At 37.2% G+C, this 27,415-nt stretch overlaps 1 protein-coding gene across 8 annotated transcripts in view; it reads right to left on the bottom strand.

Annotated features, from left to right (window-relative positions):
* The window catches only part of CHD6 (chromodomain helicase DNA binding protein 6), a 186,915-nt gene that overhangs the window by 46,111 nt on the left and 113,389 nt on the right, over positions 1-27,415 (bottom strand). For all 8 annotated transcript variants that reach the window (XM_072631470.1, XM_072631477.1, XM_072631474.1 and 5 more), the window contains exons 17-23: positions 22,306-22,501; positions 12,316-12,480; positions 7,318-7,497; positions 5,772-5,882; positions 2,273-2,475; positions 1,224-1,423; positions 216-375 (exon numbers count right to left, since the gene is read on the bottom strand). In XM_072631470.1, the coding sequence (XP_072487571.1) occupies positions 216-375; positions 1,224-1,423; positions 2,273-2,475; positions 5,772-5,882; positions 7,318-7,497; positions 12,316-12,480; positions 22,306-22,501 (1,215 nt within the window). The remainder of the gene's footprint in view (positions 1-215; positions 376-1,223; positions 1,424-2,272; positions 2,476-5,771; positions 5,883-7,317; positions 7,498-12,315; positions 12,481-22,305; positions 22,502-27,415) is intronic.

The following is a 27,415-nucleotide window of genomic DNA, read 5'->3' as shown; positions in this document are numbered from 1 at the left end:
GGGTCCAGGAAGAGGTGGTGTGAAGAAAAGTAACATAACTAAAGTATTTTAACCCTTGGATTTCAAAGTAATCTACAGCATACATCTCTAACATTCTTGGTCTTCCTTATTGGAATAATTATCAGAATTATGGGGTCTTCTCTCCAGTTCAAAGCATGTGTAAGGTTGGAGAGATGCTCTGAGGTAAGAGGGAATACACTTACTGATACACTTACTTATTGCAATGTTGTTTAAGGTGCTTCTTGTAGCTGTCATCATGTAGGACAACTTCAGGGTTGCAGGTGGCCAACCAGTCTGCATTCTTTAACTCTGGAAGTAGCATCTGATTCTTTGTCTTTTTTCCCTTTCTCCCTCTGGGGACTGGGGCAGACAATCCTGTAAGAGCACAGGAATGAATGAGGGTTCATAACTGAGTGATGGAATAAAGATATTGCCTAGCAAAAACAGGTATTATGTACATGGTGGCGATTAGACAACACATCCTTTGGTCTAACAGTCTGGGTCCATAATCCACCTTAGCGTGAAACTAATTCCTAGTTGGTAGAAATAAGACATAAAAATTAGAGGACTAAACAATCAACACTATGGTTGGTACCGATTAAATATGACAATCCCTGTCTTCATATAGCTTCCAATCCAGTTAAGGAGATAAAACACAAACAAAGCAATTGCAATGGAAATGAAAAGTTAAAGTGTGTGACAACGTCTGTAAGTGCATAAGTAGTTCAGATAAAGGTTTATGCTTTAGGAGTACAAAGGGCATCTGTGGGGCAGGAGCCCAGGCAGAGATGGTGCAAGGATAAACGTATCATTGCAAATTTCTTGGTAGATGTAGACCTTAAGAATAGGTAGAATTTGGATAGAGAGGAAGGTGGGGTGAAGTGGGGAAGGGGAGGAGGATGAGGGAAAGAAGAGGGAAGAGACAAAAGAGCAGAGGCAAGAATGATTCAGATTAAGCAAATCCAAACTCAGAAACAGGAACCAAGATGACCCTTCCAGTTTTATCGTGCAAGTCTTGGGAGACAGGTCAACTTCAGATGAAGGGTTAAATGAATTTGTACAAAATTATACAGGTGACAGTTGGCTAGTAAGTTCAAATTCCAGAGCAGCACTAACTGACAATGAGAAAGCCAAGGCCTTGCATAACAATGGCGGTCACTTGAAAAAACAGATGCTAAAAGGGAGCTTGTGAGCCAAAATAGTAAGGCCCTCACTGTTCTTACCTGAGTGGTTCTGGAGAGCCTGGTTCTGTCCATCTTTGGTTGGTGTGATCAGATCCCATATGAAACTCTTAATCTTCTCATCTCCCTTGTAGTGTTTGACACAGTACACCAGGAGAGCCCGGCAAATCATCTCCATGTCCTTTTCATTAAGATGCCACTTGAATCTCCCATGAGTCAGGATATCCTTCCACCGTCCCCACCTGTGGGATGGAAGTATCACAGGACATAAGCTATGAACAACCAAGAATACCAGAGCCACCACATGGTGGGAAAGGCCTCCACAGATAATGGATGAGCAAAAAGACTTCTAGCTTCTTAATGGGTCGTTTGCCTTCCTTCTGCTGCTGTTCACTCAGGCCTGAGGAGTCCCAACAACTGCGCAGTGTGCATCACTGTGAGGTCCAACACATCAGGCATTGAATGTTTCACAGAAAACCATCAGAACCATAAGACAGGAGGGGAAGGCAATAAAACCAGGTTTAAATGAGCATAAACCTTCCTAGTAGCTACTCTCTTTGCCTCCAGTCTCTCTTACATCCCCACAATGACATTACCAAGTGTTGTGAGTACAGAGAATCCAGGTGAATAAAGCAGAGTGAAGGTTAAGTACCTAGAGCGTGTAGTATTTTCATATGAAGACATGAATACAAAAGCTTTCTATTTCCACCCTAACTAAAGGGACCATGTGAATTTTTCTCTTTGACTTTAGCACCTGTTACATGGAGTGCTTTATCCTTCTTGAATGAAAAGGAGAGAAAAAAATAAAATAAAACAGAACCAAGCAGTAAGCTGGTTACGGAGGTGAGAATGAGAGCAGAAGATACAATCATGGTGAGTAAAATACTCTGAGGGAAGTTCACAGTCACCTAAGGGAACGGTAGGGTAAAAGAACTCTGTTCTACCCTAACAGTTCTCCGACAAGGAACAGAATACCAGTTAGACTTGGAGAAAACCCAAAGCTAGGGCTGACAGGACCTGTTAGATATCCCCAATAAACCCTGCGGGATTGGCGTGACAGAGAGGAACAGGCAGGCATAACAGATACCCACCCGAAGATGAGCAGGTTCTTCTCTACCCGGAAGCATTCTGCCCGGAGGTAGCGCCGGGTTTTCTCGTTTAGCCGCCTCGATCGGGTGGGCCTTTCATCAGAGTCACTGTCTAACTCAGAAAATTCCATCAGCTCGTCCTCCTCAAAGGAGTTGTAGTGTTTGGTCTGCTTTCTCACACGGGGCCGGTCGATCACTAAGCTTTCCTAGAGACAGAGAGGGGGCTGTTGTGGGAGAAGCACCTCTTCTCTCTCTTTCTTTCTCATCCACACACACAGCAGAGATCCTTTGCCAGCCCTCTTTGCATCTAAAAGAGCCATTCTCAAAGAACCCCGGGCCCTGCCTGCCTCCCAAAACATAAATCTTATCATAGTAGGAAGAGTAGGAGGAATTCTCTTAAATTAAGTCTGCCATCCCATTACAAGCACAGAGTGAATTTCTTTGTATTTTTTTTTTTTTTTTGAAATATGTGCTCCCTAGTCCCTAGTGCTGTCCACAGCTATCTGCTGCTGCTGCAACCAGTCTTAGAGAGGTTCAGAAAGAAAAAATGTCCATGGGATCCAAAATGGCAGCCTGATCTTGCCAAAAGAAACCACAGTGGTGACCCCAGATGCTTAGCTCAGAAGGAAGAGAGCAAACTAAACTCTGGAGACACCATCAATCGCCCTTCCATCTATCTGTTAAGGAACTTCCCACTCACTCTGACTCATTCATTATCCATTTTTCAGTGACAGTGCCTTAGATAGTTGAACTATAGAAAAGCCTTTCACAGAAATATCCTTTCTAGTTCCAGGATTTCACCTACTGATATAGCTTCAAAGGACATTTTCTTCAAGGTCAGCCAGTATGACTTTCCTAACCCCTACCACGTATAGCTCAAGTCTTCCCTCTTGATTCCTGTAATGTCTTCCATGCTTGCCTCACTGGCTAAAGCCAAGTTAAACACGGACAACAACACTGTTTATATTGATCTAAAAGTCTTGCATCATGTCACTAAGGACATAAAAGCTATTTTCCTCCCCTATGTCAAAGAAAGAGGAACCTGACTCTAAAACAATGAGTAAGTTTAATAAGGAGACAACAAACACAGTGAAGTGGAAAGAATGTTGGAACTGGAGCTAGAAGACCCCAGGAAAGGCATTCACCTCGCTGGGACTCAGCTTCATCCTCAGCAAGATGCTATTGTATCTGCCCTGCTTCATGGGATTGTTGTGAGGAAAGGGCTTTGTAAATCTCAAAGTAAATGTGAGGTACTTTTATTTATTTTAAAGCCTTTAACACTGTTCTTGAAAATCTCTAAGAATGGAAAGTTTAAAGTGCATCTATTTGGTGAAACGAAGCTGGATCAGAAGAATTCTGGAGGTCTTGTGACTAGATAGCTGTGACTGTTGGTGGCTGGGAGTAAGGAGGAAGTTGGCTCATGAGTCCAGAAAGGATCTGGTGGATTCAGCTATGGCTGTAGAGGGGGTATTGCAAGGCATAAGCAGGTGTGTCTCTGTATACTATATTTTAAGGTGAGTTGATAAAGTGAGGGACAGAGATTCATAAAAACTAATATACAGAAAGACTTGGAGAAAAAGGGCTAGAACTACCTCCTGAGCCTTAATTCATTTACTTGATGCACTATCCTGATTTTAGCAGTGAGTTCTTTGTCACAGTAAGTATCAAAACAGGAAGGAGATGATCTCTCAGAGGTGTTGTAAAGGGAGAGTTGTTGGACTGACATCTGAGGTAAGAAGTCTAAGAGTCTATGGTGCCAAGCCTTCCATATCATTATCAGAATATTAGTGTTCACTAAATTATGGCTCAGGAACAAACATTCATTTCTGGTTCCCATTTAAAAAGTTGGAAGAATTTATTACACCATGAAAACTCTAAATGACTGTAGCAATGAAGGACAATCTGCAAGGCCATCCAGGACAGGTAGCAATAGTTTGTAAGCTAATCTTGAGTCATTTTCTTTTTTGATGGGCTCCGTTCTAGGCTCTGGAGCCCTCTGTCCTAATTCCCTAGTGCTGCATGTCCCCTGACCTATATAAGGAACTGAGTTTGATAAAATGATTGGATGAGAAAGCAGAAAAAAAAATCCAGAAGTAATAAACTAGAAGGTGGCAATAAAACTCTTCCACTAGAAAATTACTTGAAAACAGATGCAGTCTATGTTAGCATAACAAAACTGCAAAACACAGAAATTACAATGAGAATATATCTTTGCTAAGTATGTTAAATACCTGTATGTGGTTCTTGGGGAAACTTCTACCACAGGACTAAGCCATAAAGAAAATCCCATGCTTTTCTATTTACTTTTCCCTTCTAAAAGCAGACTTTTCACTGGGGTGCTAGTCACTGAATGGTTAGTTGCTTCTAACCCCACATTATTCAAAGACAGCAGAGCACAATGAAAAGCACATGGGCTATCGGTTCAAATTCCAGCCCTGCCATTTACTGCCTCCCTGGGACCTCGGACAAGTCATTTAGCAGCTCTAGGTCTTTGTTCCCGCATTTGCAAAATTAAGAAATTGGATTAGATAATCTCCAAAATCACTTCAAACTCTAAAGCTTTAAGTTCATGAATGACTGAAGAGATGTTTCTGTGTTTCTTCTATTTCAAGAAATTTAGCTCTCCATCAGAAGAAGAAACATGCAGAAACGGGAACTACATTTTAAGTATTCTGTGTAATCCTTTTTTCACCTTTCAGGGATCCAAAAAGGCAGACAGCTGTGATGCCCCTTTGGAATCTTGCAATGTTTTCATTGTGTCTGTATCTAGGTAGGACATGGGGTAGGGAGGTAAAATGTAAAGAACACTGAGCAGAGAAACAGAAGAACTGAATTTTAAAACCGGGCTCTTCCACTAACCCACTGTATATCTAGGGCAGGGCTGGGGAACCTGCAGCCTCGAGGTCACATGTGGCTTTCTATGTCCTTGGGTCCTTTTGACTGAGTTCAAGTTTTACAGAACAAGTCCTTTTATTAAGAGGATTTGTTCTGTGAAGTTTGAATTCAGTCAAAGGGCTACACTTGAGGACCCAGAGGGTCACATGTGGCCTTGAGGTCACAGGTTTCTCACCCCTGATCGAGGGCAAGTCATTAAGCTTCTCAGGGACTTAATTTCTTCATCCATAAACACAGGCATGCATAGCACATTTCATAGGATGTACACACGGATTTTTTTTTTTAAGGATGACATTTATTGAATATTCAAATATAAAGTCCATTTTTATTCATCAAATAAACTAAGCTAAAACTTAAGCTTAACTTTAAAAAAATTGATAATTAAACTGTATTAAAAAATAAACTTTATTTAAAAATGAGACACAAAATACCAACTAAAAGTAAAGATATCAGAGTGTGTCTATGGGGGAAGGAAGTGTGGATCACATGATCACTAAAGTTTTCTTCTGGCACTAAAATTCAGATTTGGTTATGCTTTTGCTCTAATATTTTGTCCTGACAACACAGAAATACAGAAATATAAACCAAAACATATTTGACCCTCTACCTTCTCATTCTTTGCATCAGTGTCCAGTTCAGCTATTTTAGCCCATTTCTGCCAAAAGTTGGGGTCATCTAAGGAAATATCAGTCCTATTCCCTGAAGCCACAAAGCTAGCCTGTGAAGAAGACAACAGTAAATCAACAAACTGTAGTCAAAAACCATGAACTTGTAACACACTTGAGTTTTTTCATACACATTCAAAACCAAAACTTTTAACAGAATATCACAGATGAAGGTACAGAATGCTCCAGTCTATTCGTTTATTAAAAGCCAAAGTGAAAAGCTTCAGTTTGATCTACAGACTCACTGAACAGTAACTCAGATTTGAATGTTCAAACTCAGCCCATCTCTCTTCAAACAGGAAAAAAGAACACTTCTGCTGCTGTTGTTCAGTCATGTCCAGCTCTTCATGAGTGGTTTGCTATTTCCTTCTCTAACTCATTTTAAACAGACAATGAACAGAGGCAAAAAGGGTTCAATGACTTGCCCAGGGTCATAAGTACCTGAGGCCAGATTTCAACTCAGTTAAGTCTCCCTGAATTCAGGCCCAACACTATCTATTGAGTTCCCTAAATCTAGAGGCAGCAACTTTGCAAGGGTTAACTCTATAGAGATGTACTACTTGGCCTTTATTTTCACTGACAAGTATTACTACCATTCTCTTTATAAATTAAAGCATAAAATAACCTGATGAAAAACAAATCTAATACTCTAAGAGGAAAAGGTTCATTTTTTAAAAAGAGGATTTAGGTAGCCACACAAAATTGAGAAGTCATCTTGCCAAAGTATAAAGAGCATTAGGCTACAAGTCAGAAAACCTGGGTTCATGGAAGTGATTGTAGAACACTGAAAACAAGCAAAACAATTTAATTTTAAAAAAAAAGGCAAAAAAGAGAAGAGAAAACCTGGATTCAAGTCTGGTCTCTGCCACTTACCAGATCTGTGAGCAAGTCAGTTATCATTGCTAAATCTAGTTCCTTATCTGTGAAATAGGGAAAATAATGCCTACACCTCACAGAGGATGTTATAATATTGAATAATAAATATATATGAAGAGCTTTATAAATATACATTATCATCATGTCACCTCTGTCATCATTTCAGGTAAAATCCCTATTCCATGGAATTAAAAATACATAAGCACATACAATACAAACTTTTGTTATTTTTAAAACTCAACTGTCCACAAGAACTTCTATTCTTAGATATTAATCAAGGAATGCTCATTCATATGTTTCATGATTCAAATGTCACCCTGCTGGAATATATCTATGGACCATTACACCAAGATACTTGATGTTTTGAACACTCAACTTCAGTCTGAAATGTTTTTCTGTCTTGGCTGTGAAGAACTGAATTTTGAATGAGCAGCAGTTGGAATGGGGGTGTATAACCACACACTTTCATATGGACTCCAACATACAATTTTTGTGTGTATTAGAACCAGAATGTTGGCTGGTAAAAGCCAAAGAAAAAACTGTCCGAGCCAGAGAAGACTGATGGTAAGAGGGCAGGAGAGGAATTAAGTGATTAGTAAGAAAGCCCTGTACCTTGGCAAAGGTAGATCCCTTCCCTTCAGACTGGATGGTGATGGTGTGGGTTCTTCTTTGCAGAATCTGATCTATATCTTCTTCACAAAATTTGGAACCTTCATCTTCCTCATCCATTAAGGCTCCATAAGCTCCTTTCCGAAGCAAGTCCTCCACTTCTATCTTTGTGAGCTGCTGCACCTAAGCCAAAAAGAAAAAAAGAAAGAAAAAGCAAAAGCACTATTTTTAAGGAATTAAATTTTTACACTGAGTTGACAATTGTTTCTACTATGAACTTGACATACACAAGTTCTGGGGCATGACACAATGCCCCAGGATTGAGTGATTGAGATTGTTGCCAAATATCACAAAATCACTAAAACAAAAGAAAAATCATACACATATTCCTGAAAAGGGCAGAACTGACATTTTGATTTCTTCAGTTTGAAAATATCCTTAAAGAAATGTCCAGATGGGAAAGATTTATGTGAATTGATGTAAAGAGAAGTGAGCAGAAATAGGAGAATATTGTACACAGTAATGGCAATACTGCACAATGAACAAGTATGAATGGCTTAGCTATTCTCAGCAATACAATGACCCAAGACAATTCTGAAGGGCTGAACATGACAAATGTTATGCACCTCTAGAGAATGAACTGAAGGAGTCTGAATGTAGATTGAAACAGATTGTTTTTTACTTTATGTTTCTTGGGTTCTTTTGTTTGAGTTTTTTTCCCTAACATGAACAATATGAAAATATGCTTGGTATTAACTGCACATGTATAACCTATATCAAACTGCTTGCCTTTTCAATGACAGGGGAGGGGAGGGAGAAGAATTTAAAACTCAAAATTTTGCAAAAGAATCTTTACATGTAATTGGAAAAAAATAAAATGAAATTTAAAAATGTCTCGATGTACTATATGAGTGAACAAAGGGTGTTTTATACAAAATAAGTAGATTCAGAGCTGGGAAGGGACCTGAAAGGTCATTGAGTCAAACCTCCTCATCTTGCAGATGAGAAAACTGTGGACTAGGAAAGCTAAATATCGGCAGTAATGTCAGTTTTTGCATTAAAAAGACTCTCCTTTCTTAACTTATTCCCACTATTGTAGCACTTTTGTTTATGCCCCTCTTGTGCCCTGATCATATTCTACTTTATAACATATTATTTGTGTATATATATTATCTATCCTCCTGGACTTTTAGGTCTGTGCAAACACAGTGTGTTTGTCTTTTAAAAAAATCTATCTTCTTGAGTAACTGGCAGTAAATGTCTGATTAATGGATGCTGAATAGTGCTGAGGTATGATTACAAATAAGAAATACAAAGAAAACCCTATTTCCTGGTAAGAAAATGGCTTTATTTGTGCCCATTATCACAGACTAAAACTTAAATTTCCTGTCCTGCATTGATTTGATATACTCATTAGAATAATAAGATACAGTAACATTTGAAAATTTTTTTTCTCTTTGATCTGGGAGCTCTGGAACTTGGCTCTAGTATTCCTGGGAGTTTTACTTTTGGGATGTAACTCAGGATTGAACTGTGGATTCTTTCCATTTCAATTTTACTTTCTATTTCTAGAATATCAGAAGTTTTCCTTGATAATTTCTTGAAAGATGATGTCTAGTCTTTTTTTTGATCATGGTTTTCAGGTAGTCCAATAATTCTTAAATTCTCTCTCCTCGACCTATTTTCCAGGTCAGTTGTTTTTTTCACTATTTTTTAGTGGTGGTATTTTTCCATTGAGATATTTCACATTTTTTCCTATTTTTTGCTCTTCTTTTTATTTTGTTTCTTGATGTTTCATGGAGGCATTAGTTTCCGCTTGTCCAACTTTTAAGAGGTTCTTTTCTTCAGTGAATTTTTGTACCTCTTTTTCCATTTGGTCAATTCTCTTTTTTAAGGAATTCTTCTCCTTGGTGCATTTTTATATATCTCTTTTTTTATCTGGCCAATTCTGCTTTACATGGCCTTTTTCTCCTCATTTGATTTTCGAACCTCTTTTATCATTTAGGCTGTTCTATTTTTTTAAGGTGTTATTTTCTTTAGTATTTTTCATGTCTCCTTTACTAAGCTTTTGATTCTTTTCTTTAAATGGTTTTCTTGGTTTTTCTCTTATTTCTTGATTTTCAAATCCTTTTTGAGGTCTTCTAGGAATCCCTTCTTGGCATGACAGCAATTCACATTTTGCTCTGAGGCTTTGGATGTGGCAGTTTTGACTTTGTTGTCTTCTTCTGAGTTTGTGCTTTGATCTTCCTTTTCACGATAGTAACATTCTATGGTTAGGTTCTTTATTTGTTGTTTCCTCATTTTTCTAGCATATTTCTTGACTTTTTACTCTATGTTAAAGTAGGTCTCTGCTCCCAGGGTAGAGGGGACATTATCCCAAGCTTAAGGTCTTTCTTATTATTCTCACAGCTAGCTCTGAGGGGTTGGGGGGAGAGAAGGTTGCAAGTTTTTAGTTCTTACAAGGTGGTATTACCTAAAGAGATGTGTGGTTACTGCTCTTCTGGTCTGCGAGTGACCACAAGCACTCTTTTCCACTTTGGAACTATGACCAGGGTTCCCACTCTCCTGCAGTAACAAGCTCTGTGGTGCTAGTGCTCCTCTTTACTTTGGGATTATGCCCCAAGGCCTACTGCTTTTATTCCTGAGGCTTGGCCTGTACTGGGGAAATCTGTGTTTACCTGGACTCTGCTCTCACCCTCAGTGTGACATTCATTTCCTGCCAATTTTCTAAGTTGTCTTGGACTAGAAAATTGTTTCACCCCATCCTTTTGTGGGTTCTACTAATCCAGTATTCATTTTGAGGCATTATTTAAAGTTGCTTTGAGGGGAATTTGGAAGAATTCAAATGAGCCCCTGCCTTTTCTCTGCCATCGTGGCTCAAGTCATTCAATTTTACAACTCCCCTTCCCCAACAAAAGTAAAGAGACTCATCACTTAGGTGTGGCTCTTTGGAAAAATGAAGACACGAGAAACAGAAGTATATGACTAAAATGTAGGGAAATTTGTGTTCAAATTTTCCAAGAAAAAGGTGGACTTACAGCTTAATAAATTATAGTAATAGCCACTGTGTTGTTAATTCCCAACAATTTCTTTAAAAAAAAAAAAACATTTCCTGTGCATACCCTTTGACCTAGCAGTATCACTTCTAGGGTTGTATTCCAAAGATCATAAAAATGAGAAAAGGACCCATATGTAAAAAATATTTATAGCAGCTCTCTGTGTGGTGGCCAAGAGTTGGAAATTGAGGGGATGCCCATCAGCTGGGGAATGGCTGAACAAGTTGTGGCATTATGAATGTAATGGAATACTATTGTGCTATAAGAAATGATGAACAGGAAGACTTCAGAGGCCTGGACAGACTTACATGAATTGATGCTGAGTGAAAGGAGCAGAACCATGAGAATATTATACACAGTAACAGTCATAGTACGTAAGGACTGTTTTTGATAGACTTAGACTTTCACAGCAAGACAAGGACCTAAAACAATTCCAAAGGACTCATGATGGAAAATGTCATTCACATCCAGAGAAAGAACTATGGAGTCAGAACGCAGAATGAAGCAGACTATTTTCTCTTTTGTTATGTCTAGCTTTGTTTAGTTTTACTCATGCTTTCTCCTGTTAGTTTTAATTCTTCTATGCAACATGACTAATGTGAAAATGTCCTTAATAAGAATGTATGTGTAGAGCCCATATAAGATTGCATGCCATCTTGGGTGGCAGGGAGAGAAAATTTAAAACTTATGGAAGTGACTGCTGAAAATTGAAAGTAAATAAATAAATAAATCTGAAGGAGAAAAAACACTTGCTGGATAAAAAAAACTAAAAAATTTCCTTCTTATTATTAACTTGACAAATGACAAACATGACCATTTTCCTACACAAAGGGACAGAAAGAGGGCTACATATGAAGCCGTGACTCTTCCTTACATACAGCCTGATTGTTGCTGTTTTTTTAAATTAAAAGTTAACAGAGTAGTTTTAACATTGCTTATCGTTCTTGTCTGCTCTTGGTCTTGAATTTCCTTTTACTCTCTTTTTTCCCTCACTAACGTCTACTAAGACACTAACATTTCCCTTAGACAAACTGCTATGGTAATAATAAAGTGCTTTTTAATTGCTTATCATGAAATTTATCATACACTTCTCTTCATCTGTAAAATGCAGCTGGATAAATCTTAATTACCCCCTAAGATAAGAATTCTTAACCTGGGGTCCATAAACTTAAAATTTTTTGATAACTATATCAATATGACTATTCTCTTCTGTAATCCAATGTATTGCATGCATTTAAAAATAGAATTCTGAGAAGGGATCTTCTTTTAAAACATTTAAACATTTCAATATAAGTATTTTCTTCTGCAATCCTCTCTATTTTATGCACTTAATAACCTCTGAGAAGGGGTTGTCTTCTAAACATTTAAAACTCTTCCAGCTTCATAAGATTGTCAAAGGGGTTATCTCTCACACACACAAACATTTATATATCATATGCTCTAGGACAAGCATTTTACAATAATTATTTCATTTGACCCTCACAACAACCCTGGGAGGTAAGTGCTATTATTATCTTCATTTTACTGTTTAGCAAACTGAGGTAAACAGGTCAAATGACCTGTTCAGGTAGTAAGCTAGTAAGTGATCTAAGGCCACATTTGAACTCAGATCTTCCTGACTCCAAGACCCAGTTCTCTATCTACTATATCACATAGCTACCTCCCAAAAAAAAGGTTAAGAACCCCTTATCTAGATGAAGCTTAAGAATTAAGTAGGCAATGACTACAACGTATTTTGAAATATAGAGGTTGACTGTATAGAACTAATAATGCTTTAAATGATGCAAATGAATACTTGTCTGGAACCCAGGAGTCAGGCTTACTGAGACCTGATGACAGGCAAGAAAAGCCCACATTACTCTATAATGGTACTCCACATACTCCACTACTACTCTCCATGTAGCTGCAGAGAAGACATTCACAAAGCATAGGTGGTTATACTCACCCCATTTGTGCTTCCCTTTCGATTAATGTCCTGCAGGATAGCTTTGTCCAGCCCCAGCTTCAGACTGGCTTTGTCAAACATTTCTCGTTCGTAGGAATTTCGAGTAATGAGACGATAGACCTTCACAGCCTTACTCTGACCTATTCGGTGACAGCGAGCTTGAGCCTAGTGGAATTAAGAAGGTCAAAGAACACATTCATTTCCTTATCTGATTAACTAGGCAGTTTTGTAGCTTTTATCTCCACATTTCTTATATCCAGCCCATTTTTTTCTACTCACATGACTAAATTCCTGATTCTGTCCCTTAACACATCTCACCTAGATTATAGCTTCCTAACTGGTCTTTCTATGTTATCTCTCCCTTTTCCAATCCATTATCCTCCACAACATGTCAATGCTATTCCTAAAGTCTACGTTGATCACCAATCCTGTAAGACTCTAGAACAAAACACAAACAACTCTTTGGCATTTAAAACACTTCATGGTCTGGGGTGTATTTAATTTTTTCAAACTTATTACATACTACTTCTACTCATGTACTCTAAGATGCAAACAGATGAGGTTTGCTCTTCTTTGATCATTATAGTTTATGCTCCCTACCTCCTGTCTGTCTCGTCAGACTGCTTCCCATGCCTGAAATACATCAGTTTCTTTCAAAGCTTAGCTGAGGCTTTTCCTTATCTCCCTTAACTGTTAGTTCCTCAGCTAATTCCATATTACCTTAATATATTTTGCATTTATTATATGTGTATGCTTTGTTTTTCCTGTTGGATGCAACCTCCTTGAAGACAGAAATGGTCTCATTTTTGGCATTTTATCCCCAGAACCTAACACATAGTAGGAGCTTAAGAGATGTTTATTGATGTAACAGGCAGAAGCAGTATTTTCCACTACAAGGAATTATTTAATGTGGAAGAATATGGCTGATTGTTTTTTAATCAATGCAGGCAGCTAAATTAAAGCTAAACGCTGAAAGTAGTCACTCTGGAAGACCATATGCTTATTCTAACAGTGCTGCTATTGCTCAAAATATTTTTGGGAATTTCTTTGTTGGCAACGCTTTCAGGGACTGAGGCATATTCTTTGGAATTTGCTAAGTGGTAAGAAATCTTGATCATTTGAAAGTAATTTGATTTCTGAAAACAGTTTAAAGTCATTCAGAGATAGATCTAGTATTAAAAAAAGGTAAGTGATCAAACTGGGTAACATAACTTCTGGTCAAAACTAAGATGTGTTTACAAAGCAATGAGACTAATTTTCTGGTGTTATTTACAAATTGGCCTTACACACAATTTATAAATATGAGTTCCAGAAACATTCTGAATAAAAACTGTTGAATACAAGGGAGGAAAATCTTTATTTGAATGCTTCAATTTTGGTACATTTGCTGTTTCAGGAATAGCCCAAATAACAAATGTCTCTAAAAAGTTATAGAAAGCTTCTACAGTGTCTCTGTTTTCTAAATCAGAAAATCTGAAAATGAGGTAAGGACCCAATATTCAAGATCAGGAAAGCAAAAGAAATTAGTTCAAGAATAATTTCCTTGGGCCATAGTTTCTTCATTAACAACAGAATTGAACTAGATAATCTCCTTTTTAGCTCTGGGAGTTCATGAGGTATGTCTTAGATTCAGTACACGGACCCCAAATTAGAATGGGAATATACCTAAATCAGGATTGAGGGGTCTTGGAAGAGTTTCACGATGCTGGTATAGATCTGATAACTTGCCTGTACTTTTCACAGGCTCATAATTTTTCTTTCATTGTACAGTACAGGGATCACTCACCAAATCTTTACTAAAGAAGACTAAAGGAAAGAGGCAGAGATATTCAAAATAGGTATTGGAGGGCAAAGCAAGAAGAAGTCAGGGACTTACGTCAGAATTTCTACTGTCTGTTCCAATCTTTGATTATGCCACAGTGAAGGTTGGCAACTGCTTATGTGGTGTGATTTTATGGTAATTTTCCCACTAAACTACCCCTGATGCCTGAAATTTTATCTTTATAAATCATTACTTTGGTCAATGATTTAGCTCTTAAAGTTAACATTAAAAATGCAATTAACTCAACATCCAAAGGTGCATTTGTTTATCAGATCCTTTCCAAGGTGACAGATAAATGAGAATAGGTTTTGAAAGAAGCAGGCAGATCCACAGGTTCAGAGTAGATTTGAGTGGGGATTTCTGAGAAGTAAAGGGGAAGCCCAAGGGAAACAGATATCTGAGTAAGGAAAAGAGGGGTCACAAAAGAAGAAAAGGGCACCAACAGGAGGAAGGATGCCACTAAAAAGAAGCTTGTCCCTTTTCTGGAACTATAAAACAAGGATTTTGAACTTGGGGCATTCCCCATTACTGTCTCTGAAACCCCTGTACAACTCAAGGCTCTGCTTCAGGCAGGAAATTGTCATTCTGGGTACAGCAACATCTACAGTGGGAATCAGAAGGAAATAGGTAGGTATGGCCCACATAAAGCAGGAAGGGAGGAGAGAGGCTCCATTGGTAGGTCCCCATGACTCCTCCTATTTCAAGGGTTGGTAGCATCATGCAGCCCCTTGTTAGGGAGACGGAGGTTTAAGAACAGCCACTTTTCAGAGAGGAATATGATCCTAAGTTGAATAAGAGGATACTGCTGGCTGAATCAGGCAATTGCTCCTTTGAGGCAGGAAACCAGAACTTAAATTCTCTTACACACAGACACAGACACACAGTAGGTTTTACCTAATTTTATCTCAGCATTAAGATCTGGTTCCAGATTTCATCAGCATCTTGGGTCTATCCTCCTTTCTGTGAAGGTCATACCACCTCCACATCCTCTTATGCTGTGCGATTCCTGTCCACTTCTACATAAGTCCTCTACAGAGGATCTACTCAAGAAGCTATAGGATTTTAACCAACTCTTCTAATATTTTGTGAATATCAGTGCAATACTTCATTTATCTACTATCCCCTACTCTTGCTATATGAAAACTCACTGATTTTTCTGGTTATAATTAGCCATCATGATGTTTCCATACTACTTCATATGCACAAATAATAACTGGCAACATCGTATAAACTGTTTATATCCAATTGTCTTTCCATTGCTTTTAGACTATCTGTAACTGTAGTTCTTCTAAACTTATGATATTCTATTATTTTTACTAATCAGTATCACTGAGGGGCTACTGCTATTATTGTTACTGCTTTTATGGCAATAAGCAACATGGGATCATTCCAAGTGCTGTGCAATTTCCCAAATGAGACTGGGTCTTAAGTCCTCCATCCAAATCTATTCTGGGTCCAGATAACACATGGCACTATTAGTAAAACAAGGAGACCGAGAAAACATCAGTGAATACTGACCCATATGTGTACTTTCTTATCTCTATGAGAATGGCCTATCCTTGTATTGAAGGTATCTGATGGGAATATGGAAAGGGGACAGGTAGACTATTCACTACAGCTTACGCGGATGCTTTTCTACAGTAAAAAACATCTTCAGTCATACAAATGTCAGAGAAGTATAAAAAAAAAATAAGATCCCACTGAGTTTATTGTACATTGATTACAACCTTCACCATGCCTCACATCAAAACCCCCAAAAAACCATCAACCCATGATTCAGTAGAATAAAATACATTTTTTTAAAGGCTCTCTTCAAACAATTTCCCTCTCATTTATGTAGAATCCATAACACATACAACTACAGAGCTAATATTATTCAGTATCAGGGCAGATATAAAATAGGAAGACATATGCTCACCAAAATTGAAATAGTATCATCCAGAAAATCCAATAATACTACTTAGACCCTTCAACACTGACTGTAATAGAACCCTCTACATATTTGGTACTAGCCAATTCCTAAGACTGGGTTCTAATACCTTTAATGTCTTTGATGCCCTATATAGCTACTTCCTCTCTGACTCCCAGTGGTAGCCTTTGCAATATGACAGCTCAAGATGAATTATGACATTAGTATATACTGTGTATGACAAATTCCTAAAGAAAGAACAAAACAAAACATGGACTGCTGCTTGACCAACAGTTATTTTGATGTAGGTAGCAGTCACCTGGTGAGTTAGGATCAGAGACAATAAACCAGGTTAATCTATTCTCAAGTAATCATTTATTTGCTAACAATGAAAAGTAATGCAAAAGTACCATGACTGTTACATGACTCTCATTTAACTTTCTAGTGAAGCATGCCCCCATCCTCATATAGGAGGCTAGTTTATTTCTGGGCCAGCAGACTTATTAAGCATTTACTATGTACAGGCACTGTGGTAAGCACTGGGAATACAAACATAAGCAAAGAGAAAGACAGTCCCTACCCTGAAGGAGCTTACCTAGTGGAAAAGGTAGCTGAAAAGCTGCGGGGAAGGCAAGAGGAGATGCAGGATGGTCCCCACATAGGAGGGATAATGCCTCTTTGAGTTGGTTGGTCTAATGAATCTCTGACATCTCAGAGCCACTGCAAGTTCTGCTCTGGCATGGATGAGAACCCCTGGCTAGCCCTGACATTGTGATTCTCCAGAGCCTCCTGAGCAGGAATAACCATGCATGAGAACAAACACGGACTAAATGATACCAGACATTAGGATAGAAAGGCAGCATGATATATGGGAAATGCTAATCAATGCACAACTAGCTGCCTTTAAATATCTGAAAGCCTGGGAATGATATCTGTAGAAAGCCTCCCTGGTCTTATTCTGCTACTGCTATCACAGGGAACTGGGATCAGACTTGTTCTGTTTGGCACAGAGGACAGAATGAGGTTGAGTGGGTGGAAATAAGCAAATTTAGCCTCAGTGTCAGGAAAACCTTTCTAACAATTAGAGCTATACAAATATGCCCTGGGAATCTCCAAGCACAGGTTCTATTGCTGACAACCACCCAGCAGGTATGTTCTAGTGAGGATTCTTTTAACGTACAGGTTGGACTAGATTGCTGCAAAGATCTCTGTTAATTCTAAAATATGTGACTTGGTGAAGATCTAGCTTTGGCATTCAGAAGCTGCACAATTTAGGACGAATTACTTAATCCTTCTGAGCTTCAGGTCTCCTCTATTTGTGTAATGAAAAAAAGTTCTTGCCTTTTGCTTTTGTTCACTCATGAACCCATTATTTTCTTTTTGGACAGAGATATTACAATGGTTTGCCATTTCCTTCTCCAGTTTATTTTATAGGTAAGGAAACTGAGGCAAACACAGTCAAGTGACTTGTCCAGGATCACACAACTTAGTAAGCAATCTGAGGCCCCATTTGAACTTGGGTCTTCCTGACTCCAGACCAAGCACTCCAACCGCTGTGCCACCTCACTGCTCTAAGTTCTTGCTTTACTTACCTTATATGGTTGTTGAGAGGATGTGTATAAAAGTGCTTTGCAAACTGGTATACATAATTCTAAGATCTCCCAAGTTGCTCTTGATCAAAGTAGCTTTAGCAACTATTTTAATGTCATCAGAGCCCCTGAGTCTTTCGGATTCTTTTGGACTTGCACCCTTAGGATCCTGAAAACAAAACTGTTTCTAAGTCACTGAGTCCCTGTTTAATTTAGTATCCTCTTCTCTGTGCCACTGACAATAGTATGACTGAACAGTTTCATTACTCTATCTTTGGGAAACACTGAATGACTAAGACAATTTCTAGAAGTAGAACAAAGGATTTATTTCAAAACAGGAAATTATTACTTCTCTTTGTGAATAACAGATGATTGAACAGAGGTAGTAACTAAAACCCCAATGGGACAATATGTGGATATACTTTTAGCAAAGACTAAAAAAGTCACTAAAAAAAATGACTTCTAAGGCCTGACCAACTCCAAAATTCTAGGATACTATCATTTTACTTGATAAAGAGATCACCAGGCATAATCTTCCCAAACTTCTTTACTTAAAATACTGACATTCTCCCAATGATTCAAGGCTTAGAATTTCATCCAACAACTATCTTAATGCCTATGCATACTCCACCTTCAGTTCTTTTTTTTTGAGACAAGTAATTGGGAAGACTACCAAAACTTAAATTTTTAAGCTTGACCTTTCTCCCTAGCTCTAGTCCCACAATTCTATCTTTTTTTATACATTTCTACTTGCCTACTCTGCCACCGCTTCAATTAAATGTCTAAAATGGAAATGATTGTGCTGTGTGTCCCCCAGTCCCATTTTCTTTTTCAACTATCTCATTTCTGATAGTGCTACAATATTATTCTTTCACTTACTTAGGCTTAAAAGTTTACTGTTATATTTTAACCCATTACCAAGTTCCACTGATTTTTTTATTCCATCTATCAGGTGGCTCGTCTTTTCCTTTCTATTTCTTCCTTCACAATACAATCTAATCACCTCACTGCACTGCTTTCTTTTCCTTCAGTTTTTCCCCTTCTCTAGCCTTTCCTAATATTAGAATAATCTTCCTAAAATACCACTATGATCATGCAATTCTCTAGCTCAAAAAACTTCTCTGCTATCTTGTTTCTTAGCAGGCATATTAATAGCAGATTGGGATAGTCTGAGGAAAAACTGTAGAGATAAACAAAGTATTGGGATATAACACAAGAGAAGACAAAACATAAAATGGAGCTGGAAAGCAAGGAGGTGGGTGAATAGGAGACAGTAGGGGGAAGCCACCAATCAAGAGAGAGCAAACCCCAGGGTGAAGTAATCTGGAGGTGGGCATGCTAATAAGGTGAAGCAATTTGGAGAGTAAGCTGAGTGAGTAGTGAAGTGAGCATGTCTGAGATCCTTCCAGAAATGCTGACTGCTGGCAGAGACTCACTAATCAGGAGAGCAGGCTGCAGGGCAGTCATCTCTAGTAATTTCTGCAATAATACATTATTATGCACCTCAAAGCTTTTTCTAAAAAAGCTCTAAGCTGGATGACACTAATAATGCTACTATCCCCCCCAACTACCTGTAAAGCTTGTTTCCCTGTAAGGTTTATTGGATTTCTTTATAAGGAAAAGAATGATTCTTATAAAAAGTTTTCCTGACCTGCTAATGCTGTCACAACTTTCTCTGTCAACTTTACCCAACCCTGCTACCTCTCCCCTAATCCCGTGATCTCAAAGTTTTAAGGAAATGAAACATAGTTCTTCCTGTAAAAGGCTGGGATAATCCAAAAGGATAATCCAAATTCCTTAGCTTAGCACTCAAGACCTTCAATAAGCTAGTCATAACCTACCTTACCAGCCTTATCAATAATTCATGATTCTGAATGAGCCAAACTGGAAGACTCAAAACTCCTCAGATACTTTCCTACCTCCATGCTTTTGCTTACTTACACCATTACTGCTACCTTGCAATGCTGTCCTCCATGGCATATCACCAATCCAAATCTACCCATCTTTCAAGGGAGCCAGATCAAACGCCTCCTCATATTGTGAAATGTTCCAGATCCTCCACAATCTAGAGGAATCCCTCCCTCTTTTCAATTCTATGGCACTTACTCTTGATACCATTCATTCATTAACTATGTACTGCCCTGAGACCTCTCTTGTTGTAGCTTCTGTTCTATTCGACTTTCTAAATTGACATACTCAACTGTCCTAAAAAAGATCCAACTGGTTTTTTTTTAAAATGAAGGGATCTTTGGTAAACTCTTATTAGCTCACATTTTATTAGTAGTCCCATAAATCTATAATATAATGAAATTAATGTTTCAAATGATGGTCCAGATCAAATAAAGAACTAATTATTATAGTATCAAGGTAATTTGTGAATATATGGTAAAGATGATATTCTACTAACCCAAATATTTTATTAAAAAGAACAATCATACCATGGAAAACGTTAGACTTAAGGCCATCTATTGTACCTTATTTTCCAAATCAATTTAATCCTCAAAATACAGTCAAAATCATTAAGAACTATTCCCCAACAGAGAGGGTAAAAGTGGACAAAAACAAAAAGAATTATCAATTATCCTATGGTAGAGTGATCCATATCACTAGTAACTAGAGAAATAAAAATTAAAACAACTCTGAGGTTTTATCCAGTAAACCGGCAAAGATAACAAAAGATGAAAATAGAATAATCTGTAGGCAGTGAGAAGACACACACTAATACACAGTTAATGGAATTTTCTACTGATTCCATTCTGAAAAACAATTTGGAATTTATGTGAGAAAAGTCACTAAATTGTTGACACAGAGATTCTACTACTTACTGTGGTTATATACAGCAAGGACATGAAAGACAGAAAGACCCCATATATAACAAGATATTCCTGGTAGCACTTTTTGTGGTAGTTAAAAACTGGAAACAAAGTAGGTACCTATATCGATTGGCTGAACAAATTTGTGGCATATGAAAGAAACAAAGACTATAAAACATGAGAAGACTTATGTAAACTGATCCAGAATAAAGTCGGATAAGGACAGTGATTGAATCTGTGATTTCACTGGTATAGGGACTTTCTAAATATGGAAACTATCAATAAAGCTTGGCATCTTCTTTAAAACTTATAAGAGAGTTGTCTGAAACACCAAATCCATTAATTTTTCAAAATAGTCAGAACTATTAAGGACCATTCCCCAATGGATAAGTGGTTAAAAATCAAAAGAATTATCAACGTAAGGTTAAGTGATTTGTTCAAAGTCAGCTAGTATGTGTCAAGGGTAGGATTTGAACCCAAGTCTTCTGAACTGTAAGGACCAACTCTTTATCCATTTCACAATATTGCTTTAGAGTAAAGTAAGTAAAGTAAGAAGAAAACAATATACACAATGACAATGATAACATAAACAAACAAAACAAAACTCCAATGAAATTGAAGCTAAATGTTGAGTAGTTGTAATGACCTGTTTTGGTCTGGAGAAAAGAGGAAGTTCCTCCTTTATATCAGGAGGAAGTAGGGAACTACAGGTGGGGAGTATAATGCATGTACATTGTTGGAGCAGTCACTTTGTTGGTTTCGCAAAACTGATTTTGTCTGTTATAAGAGAAGATTCAAGCAGTAATTGTGGTGGGTTTCTTTATCTGGACGTAACTGTGATGTAAAAACAAAAGGAATTAATAAAATTTATTTAAAAAATAGGACCCATAAGGCAGCAGTGATTGGTTTCACTAATTTATTGGGTGTTGTAGGAACAGAAAGATCTGGCTATCAAATTCAAAACCCCGACTGCTAACAAGAAAAACCCAGCTTTGATCCAAATATCAATTGATTTCTCAAAAGATTTTTTGAGGGTAAGCTTTAGCCAACTTGTCTCAAAGTTCTACTCCAATGCTTCACTGAAGCATGGAGGTAACCTCGAGTTCCTAGAAAAAGTCTCCCAGAAAAGCTCTAAGATTCTTCTCATCTGGGAATGGCTTTGAATACGTGCCTGATGAAAAACTGTCTCTTGTCCAAGGATTCTAGTTAAGCTTTGGAAATTTCATTATCAGAAAACTGGTCAACAGGTGATGAATTTTTTTGATCACACTTATGAAACAGTCATCTGCAATTACTCAGACAACAATGACAACTACTACTGCCTCACATTTCTATAGTATGTTAATTTGAAAAAAGTAGTTCATGTCAATTTATTTGATCTTCATAGCAGCTATGAGGTAATGCTATAATCACTTCCATTTTTATAGATAAGGAAATTGAGGTAGATAGAAGTTAAGCCGCTTGCCTAGAGTCATACCACTAGTACATATCTGAAGTAGTATTTGAATTCAAGTCATCCTGACTCCAACTGTAGCACTCACTGCATCATCTATGGAAGTGTTGGAATGTATGTTGATGAAAGAGTAGCCATATCAATGAAATCATGGATTTAAAAAAAATATGAGTCAATTTGAATTAATGTTACAAATCAAGGTAGAAAGCAATGAATTCTATTTAGTTGAAAGGCTTAATATTTCCATCTTAAGTTTTCCTATCTGACAGAAACTACTGACCTAGATTTCTAGTGCTCATCTCAATACTGGGCAGAAGTACCCTCTTACAGTAGTAACTTGGGCCTATGGCATTTTACGGATTTTAGGGGGGATCAAGAGAAATATTTATCTTCCTTATAGTTACCTGTAAGTCATTTTGGGGGTTCCAATCTGAATCAAAAATGATGCAAGTGTCAGCAGCAGTGAGATTGATACCAAGGCCTCCTGCTCTGGTGCACAGGAGGAAGACAAAGCGATCTGAGTCTGGTTTACAGAAACGATCAATAGCAGCTTGGCGCAAGTTTCCTCGTACTCTGCCATCAATCCGTTCATATGTGTACCTGGAGGTATCCACAAAGAGTAAGAGTTTAAGCATCAAATAAGCACATTTTAAAGGCAGAATAGTTAAAAACATAGAAAAATCATTGGGTTTAGACTTTAAATTTTATCCTTTTATATGCACATACACAGTAGCACAAAGGCCAAAAAGGAATCAAGGAATCTTTTTTGCAAAATTTAACATTTATTACTCGCTATTATACTGGGTAATAATATCTTCCGCTGAAACATCATCAGTCATTAACTAACATTAGTATCAAAATTTGTAAGAGGACAGGTTAAAAAGAACTAGAGTAATATTTATCTCTGTTATAAAGGCTGAACAACAAAATCAACCCCCCCAAGAATATTCTGTGGTTTAATTTTATGTAATTCTCAGTTTAATTTTTCTTTTAGGGGAAAGTAAGATATGACTCAAATCTGACTGTAAGACTCAGGCAACGACCAAAAGTCTCAAGAAACTACTTATAGTAAGTTAAGCAAAAAAACCCAAAAAACAAAAACAAACAAAAAACCCCAAAACATCAGGGTCAATGAGATTCAAGTAATTAAACAAAACCCTACCTCCTTTTAAGGTCTAAAAGTGCATACCAGAAAAACATCAGGTATGACATGGAAAGATCAATAGTGGAGGTAATTCTCAATAATTCTTCAAAAAAATATCACTACAGAAAGAATTAATACAGATGGCCTTCAAGATGTTTATCAATGTCCAGAATACGGATAACAGAAACAAAGTAATTGTATAATTTTAACACAAAATGGTGAATATGAAAAGAGTTCGTGAATGGAAATGGTAATGGAAGGGTTCATATACCTTGTTCCAAATAAATACATATAACAGAATGTGTGTGAAAACAGCACTTCACGTCAGTAAATAATGCCTGCATGAAAATCCATGAGTCAAGAGTTTGTAAAAGCACAATGAAGAGCAACTGGAAGAAGAAAATAGTAAGAGACAAAAGTAGTATTGCTTAAAGGAATATATTTTAAACTTAGTCATATAAAGTGGTGCAAAGAACACCTCAACTATCTAGTCATTTGCCAGATGTTTCTTTCTGTTAAAAACAAATAATAAATTCCTGATATGGTGGATTACTAGATGGCTGATTAATTTATGAACATTAACATAAGGAATGTCGATAGTGTTGTGCTTGAGAGCTACCTGCTTTGCCTTGCTCAACAGACACAGAGATAAAGGGACATTTAAGGTTTTGGTGATGATACATGAGGCTGGAGGTGCGGTATATTCTCTCTCAAGAGTTCCCAACCTTTTTTGGTACCTTCATCCTATAGCTTTTAGTAAACCTTCTCTATGTTTGAGAATAATATTTCTTATTTAATATGTAAGGAAATAAATTCAACAGTTTACTATGAATGTACACGTAAGATATAGAAAAAGATTAGTTTTTCAAAAAGAAAACTTTTATTCAACATATAATAACATGGTATGGTATCAAAAAGTTGTTAAATGTTCATTGAATAAATCAAATAAATTAGTAAGACCACTGATTCTATTTCTTGTCAACCAACAGTTTTACTCTTGGTATAGTTTTTGAAAGTAATTCCGACATAACATGTTCAGCTTCTAGTTTGTTTCTTACTTTAGATTTGATTAAAAATAGGACTGAGAATCTTGATTCACAAATCTAAGCTGTTATAAAAGTGAATTAAAGTTTTATAAGCATGCTTACTAAGAAAGGAATATTTTATCAAGGGAACATCAAAAATTATGTTAACTTGATTGATGGAAAATTCTTTTTAATTCTGGCTATTAAACAAATTCAATCAGTTTCTGGTTTTGTTTTTTCCATACCAGCCTGACTTTTTTTTTTCTTAGCTCAACCTCATTTACCTAGTTTGACTGAGTGTAATTATTCCTTCAACTATCTCTTTCAAATCTTTCAGAGGAAATAAAACGCTTTCTATTTTCCCACCCCATCCCAACTTCTTCACCATTCTTTGCCCTCTAATCCACAACTTTTTTACACTAACTGCTACCTACTATTGGAATATTTAAATAGAATAACAGAGTTATCTACCAAATATTCTCAATGTACTCAACACAAGCTTCTTGTATTCTCCCTTGGAATATACATACCCTGGTGAGGTTAGTAACCCCTATGATATTTGAAAGAAATCAGAATTCAAAGATGATCAGCTCTGGTTGGAAAGACAGGCTGAAACTAACAGGAGACTAATAGGGCCAAATGTAAATGAGGTTAATACAATCCCAAGTATCATCAAGGGAAGTAAAGGTTTTAATGTACTCTGCAATGGGAAGGCAACGGGTGAGAAATAATAACAAATTTGTAGTATATGCAGAAAGAGAAAAAATTAGATATCAAGGTGTCTGGAGGAAGTGCTGAAGGAATCGGAAATGTTTATTCTGCCAAAGAGAGTACTTAGGGTGAAGGCAATCACTATCTTCAAACATGGTAGGTATGCTTTGAGGATGAAGGAGTATCCTTATCCCATGTGACTCCAAAGGGCAAAACTAGGATGAATGAGTAGAATAAAGACTAATTTGGGTTCAAAAAATAACAATTATACCTGTTCCAAAATAGAACAGGCTGTGAAATAGGGCTGCTATACAGCTATAGATAGAAATTTTTTCATCTAGGGCAAAAACAGTTGAGTGGGAAGAGGCAGGGTATTTCATGAGATCAGGTACCAGAAGAGGGACTGAGAGCTAGGAGAAGAGACAGGTTGGAAAGAGGGGTGCCAGAGTGACAGAATTCTGGCTGCAGGGCTGTGCCACATGGAAGCACCATGAAGCACAAAGACTGTAGACAGTGGCTGCCACAAGAAGGAAGAACACAACCCTGACTGTACCCCTGTCCCTCCCCCCATGTTGGGGCCTTGAGGCAAGGTCCAATTTGCCATATGCTAGTGCTGGCTTTATATTTTATCAATGAAATATTCAAAACCAGGCACTACATGATCAAGGATTTTATAAGGGATTCTTGAACTGAGTGAGGAATTAGAATAAACAACCTTTCAGGGTCCTTCCAATTACAATATTTTGTGATTTTTAAATTCTATGTTCTCCTAAGATACATGTCTAATTTATTACTCTGGTTCAAAATACCAACACAAAATTGAACATCCTTAGGAAAGAAATTAGCATCCAAACAGAAATCATTATTCCCTTCTTATACTTCGGATACATACTCAAGACATATTCACACCAAAGTTCTGTGTATAGCTTTGACTGCTACATCTTAAGAAAACTAGAAATGAGTTGGAAAAGACGCAGGGAAACGTGGTTAAAATTCATCAAGTGACTAATGAGTGACTATAAGCACAGTTTTCACGTGAGGCCAGAATATAAAAAAAATGAAAATTCTTTAGACTGGAAGAACAAAGGTGGAAAGAGGATAGGACTGAGAACTGGCTGTGAAATTACAAAATGGGGTAGTGTAGGATAAGCAAGGATTTCTCACCAAATCCCAATATATTAAAAACTAAAGGATATCCACTAAAATAAAAAAAATACAATATGTAGAGCAAACATATGTCACAACATGGATACTAAACTTATTAAAAACCATTATGCTAAGAGACAGTCAAAGTAGAAAATATTACCTTAAAAAAGGGTTAGAGATATTAGGGAACAACCTATTTACATGAAGGATATCTTCCTAATATTTCAATACTTAAGTCCTAGAATACAATCATAGCTTTATTTAAGCTCCTTACTGCACTATTAAGAGAGATTCCTGGGATGGCTATTACCATGGATATGATGTTAACTTTTACAGCTTTGGACGATGATGACAAATCATCAACAGGCATGACATGGTCACTAAATGAGGAAACAAAATCTTGCTAATGTTAAAAAAGTCAAAATTACTAACTTGTTAATCTCAAAAACTTTAAAAATTTCAGAAGAATGGTTAAAATAAGTCCCTGATATGCTAGAAGCTACCTGAAGGCAGCAAATATTATATTTTTGTACGTGAATCCTTAGCACCTAGGTCAGTGCCTGGTCTACACTAGAAGTTTCATAAATTACTTGTGTGATTGGCAGATTCTTTAGTTATTCCTTCATGCTTGCCTCAAAGCCCGGTGCAAAATTAAATAGCAGTAAAACTAAACAGATAACTGTAAGAGAGGAAACTCAATTCAAGAACAAGAAGAAAAAAACTTGAGGACTAGTTCAGCAAGAAAAAAAACCTGGCTATTAATACTTCATCATCAACACTGTGCAGAACTTTTCTTTTTTAAAGAACTAATAAACCCATCGATTTGGTAATTCAGGGTTAATCATTTTTAAATAATGAAGATCAGTTGATTCACTGCATGAAGTTTTATTTTTATATAATGTGAGAAGCAAAAAGTACATCTGACTTGGAATCAGAAGACCAATACTCAATTACCAAGGCCACCACCTTGGAGAAAAATGGGCAGATTCTCTCAGCCTTAGTTTCTCCATCTGTAAAAAGGGGATAAAATCTCTTCTCTGTCTATATCACAGGGTTAGTTGTGAAGATCAATGTGGATCGTGTATGTAAAATGGGAGTTCTTATTAGTTCCTTACCAAATTCATGTGGTATTAACAAGAGGAAATACTCAAGCCAGAAAGCCACAAAGAACAATAATATGAGAAAGAAAGCTTTCTGTTTATCTTTAAACACAAAGATAAATGAGATGTGGTAAATGCACTCAAGAAACTCTTACTCTATTAATATATATATACACAGACACACATGTAAGTATGTATGTCTGATAACGGTTCTGTGGATTAACCTATAATTGTTCTACATCCGTATCGGTTTACAGGTTTTCGGAGGTTTCTTTAAATTCATCTCTTTTTGCTGCCCAGAGAAGCGACCTTTCTAGAGAAGGACATGCCATGAAGGGAACGCCAATGCCAGCTGCTGATGAACCATCACCAAATGACAGGGAAGCTG

The sequence above is a fragment of the Notamacropus eugenii genome, chromosome 1 (assembly GCF_028372415.1).
Source record: "Notamacropus eugenii isolate mMacEug1 chromosome 1, mMacEug1.pri_v2, whole genome shotgun sequence".
Lineage (NCBI taxonomy): Eukaryota > Metazoa > Chordata > Mammalia > Diprotodontia > Macropodidae > Notamacropus > Notamacropus eugenii.
This window is presented reverse-complemented; position numbering and strand designations above follow the sequence as displayed.